This window comes from Morone saxatilis, unplaced genomic scaffold (genome assembly GCF_004916995.1).
Source record: "Morone saxatilis isolate NCDOM2014 unplaced genomic scaffold, NCSU_SB_2.0 Contig19, whole genome shotgun sequence".
Lineage (NCBI taxonomy): Eukaryota > Metazoa > Chordata > Actinopteri > Moronidae > Morone > Morone saxatilis.
In genome coordinates, this window is record NW_023339751.1 from 2,805,708 (window position 1) to 2,809,405 (window position 3,698).

Sequence of the window (3,698 nt, forward strand, 5' to 3'; positions counted from 1 at the left end):
ACCAGTGAGAAGATCTCAGAAAAAAGTCCCCGCTCAGATAGAAATCTCTTAAATTAAACTTGTCTAACTAAAATAAATATAACAAATATTGTGCTCATGGAGGACCCCATCACCCATAATGAGAGGCAGATTTAGACAGTATATGCAGTGGCCTTTAAACTTTGGGTAATTTATGACTACACTGAAGCTGCTTTTTTTTTCCATTTGGTTTCATTTTAGCGTATTTATTATATGCCTTAAGTATTTAAATTTTTTTGAAAAGATTTATACGAACCCAGCTTCCCTGGCTTATACCCACACAAAGCAGTTTTTTAATCCTCATGTGGTGTACTGCACTACCTGTACTGTCCTGTTGTATCAATGTGTTTCCAGCAGTAACTGGCTCTAAGGTGCTTATGTCTTAGTGTGCAGGTTTAGACTGGGGGCAACATAGGGGAAGTTATGTAGCTGGCGAGTGAGACTTGGATCCCCTGTCAGAAATGTCTCTTGCACTCTAGCAGCAGGTAACACAGGCCTTATGTGGTCTAACAAGTCACTGTGGGATTTAGTGTTGTACACTTTTGAGATAACATTTTGTCATTCTACAAGATTTAGGTTAGGTTAAAGGTTAAAGTTGAGTGTAAATTACTGGAGATTAAAGGGACAGTTCACCCTCAAATCAAAAATACATATTGTTCCTCTTACCTGTTAGTTTACCAATTTATCCATCTAGATTGTTTGGCTGTGAGTTGTTGAGTTTTGGAAATACCAACTGTAGAAATGTCTTTTTCAAATATAATGGAACCAGATGGCCCTCAGCTTGTGGTGCTCAAATTGTGAAAAATACATTTGAAAAACTCAACAGCCGTGTTTCTTTTCAATAATCATGACCCAATTACTCCAGTAGTTTCATCCAAGAAAAAAAATGTCTCTACCGAACTACACCTGGCAACCATAGCTGACCGCTATCTGGTGCTAGGGGAGCTAGCTAACATTACAGCTCAGCCTCATAGAACGGCATTAATATTTACAACCTGCGAGCACAAGCCTCTCGTCCATGAATAGATGCACGCTTCCTTCTGTGCGGTGATGCGTAGAAAGAAAACAGTTCTTAAATGAAACTGTTCACAACAAGCTTTGTTGATTTTTTTTCTGCTTTGAGCACCACAAGATGAGTGCCATCTGGTTCCATTATATTGAAGAGAAGGCTGATAGCTCCAAAACTCTGCAACTCTCACCAACTCAATCTAGATGGATAAATATCAATACAGGTAAGATATAAAATATGTAGTTTTGATTTTAGGTTGGACTGCCCCTTTAAGGTATTAGGGCTTAGGGAATCAAAACTATCAACAGAAAGACCTCACAGGTACAGTAATATCAGTATAGGTGTGTGTTTATGTGATTGTATTCTTGTCTGTGTATTCACTCTGGCGTTTTAAAGTCCTAAGGCCCAGTGTGTTGAATAATGTGACAAGATGTTGTGTGTGTGTGTGTGGAAGTCCTGTCCAAGCATGACTTTTCTCTTCTTGCCAGACAAATGCATCACTTGAAGAACATATAGTTTCTCATTTCGCTGACATAATTTGTTAAAAAAAAAAAGAAAGACATAGTGACGACTGTCAGTGAAATAATCCAAGCTGAGGCAGTGCGTCGCCGCTGAATATTAATTCATCACTTAAAGATCCCTGTGGTGCGTTTCATTGATTTGTCTGCTGTTGTTATGTGAGCAGTGGATGATTGAATTGTGCTGAACCGGCGTTTCTTTAAGCTTTTCTATTAGGCCGATATTTTGACATGGAGGAGTGGAGCACGGGGTGGGTTGGATCATTACCCATCTTAACCACAAACAGCCATAAACAAGACAGAGACGTGGCCGGGATGAGCAATTTACTGCCGCAATCTCATCAGACATAAATCCTTATCTCTTGCCAACATATTGACAGTCAGAGGATAAACAATTTATCAGCCATTTGAATAATTTCCTGCAGCTTTATTTTTGTGAGATTTACAAATGTACCTCTTTCACTCGTTCTGTATGCTCACCTCGTCTTTTTCTCCCTCATATCTTTTGCCCCTAAACAGAAACCTGAGTAACAACAAGATCTCCCTGCTGAGGAACGGCTCCTTCTATGGCTTGGCTGCCCTGGAAAAACTGTGAGTACTTAAATCAAGCTCTCTTTACTGTTTTGTCCTCCCCGCAGTCCTAATAGCTGTCATCACAGGAGCCGTATCGCTCTGTAGCAGGATGGAGTCAAAAGTGGGGACATGGTAGGAATTAGGAGATCCTTGTCGGGGGTTTACCCTGCAGGACGCTTGCCAATGGTTTTCACCTTTCAGCCCTTGTGCTTAACCTCAATTGCCACAGTAAATGTCTTAAAACAGATAATATATAGCATCATATAAAGGCCTAACGCAGTGCTAGATCAAGGAGCTTTGACAGATAGACTGACTGCGCCGGGTCCATGTCAATGAGCCCCACATCATATGCAATGTCCCAGAGGGCTATATGCGTGCAGCCTGATGATGAGCTCTATGATGGCTCTTCCTGCCTGCACCCCTGAAGTTAGCTATTGATTGCTTTCACCTCCGCCCGGCCCAGTGATCACTGCTCTTCTACCTGATGGTGACGCTGACATTGGCTGATGATGAGGAAACCAGAGAGGCCGAAATTACATAGAGAGGATGGCTTGATAACTCTCTCCCTTTCAGTCAATCATACTATGTATGCATGCACACTCTCACTGACACTTACAAGCACACATATTAAGCTCACACACACACAGGCTACATCAGTGACTGCTTTGAATATTATTACAGTCAGTTGGCCCCCCGTCTCCCTGAGTACTTGACAGTTAAATTCAGATTGGAATAATGTCAGTGGAATAATTCTGCCCCTCTTCCACTCCTTTTTGGGTGGCTGTGTCGCCAGTCGACCTACAGAATGATGTCACCTGTCTCCCCGGGCCTTATTAGTGCCATTAAACCTTTCTACCGTCATCCCTCAGGCTCCAGAGTGATGGAAAGATGGATTGCAAGGCTTTTAAGGACACTCAGCCAAGGGTTTGCCGAAGCTGACCTCTTGTAGCTGCAGTTTGCGTGTCCTATCCCTTCCTTCACCTCACTCTCTGGGTACAGCCTGTCCACCCGTCCTGCCACATGCAGCATTTGGCAGAGATATGTCTGTTGCTAGCAGTTGATGCCAAGCCAGGTAGCCTCAGTGAGTTGAAAGTGGCGGCCAGCTGTTCCCTCGTCTGGCCCAGCCGACTGACTGCCGGCCTGCCCGGCTGGCTGACTGACTGGATCTGAGGGTTGCAGTGGATTGGCAGCTGATTGACAAGCTTAATAACGCGTGGGTAGGTGTTTGCACCGCTCATGCTGCAGCTGTGGGTCCTTTGGGGCAGGAATGGAAAAATGGTTATCCCAGAGCAAGTTTTTAAAATAAAGAGAAAATAGGTTCTGTTTATTAAAAGATTAGTTTGCCCAAGTTACACAACATATTTTCTTATTTACTACTGGCATCCATCCATGCAGATTTTGGTTGGATTTGTCCTTTGAGATGGTTTTTTGCCTCCATCCCAATGTAATGGAGGTGATATGAATTAGATTTTTCAAATGAAACAAAGGCCTGCAACATGCTGGCATGCTCACAATGACAATGCTAACATGCTGATGTTGAGTAACAGGCTAAACGAAGAATAACACGGTAAAAAAATACA

General features: G+C 42.8%; 1 protein-coding gene across 1 annotated transcript in view; it reads left to right on the forward strand.

Annotated features, from left to right (window-relative positions):
• LOC118329576 (adhesion G protein-coupled receptor A3) overlaps positions 1 to 3,698 on the forward strand; it is a gene marked incomplete in the record, with an annotated part of 143,188 nt that overhangs the window by 13,171 nt on the left and 126,319 nt on the right. The window contains 1 exon segment of the mRNA XM_035663798.1: positions 2,065 to 2,136. Coding sequence (XP_035519691.1) covers positions 2,065 to 2,136 — 72 coding nt within the window.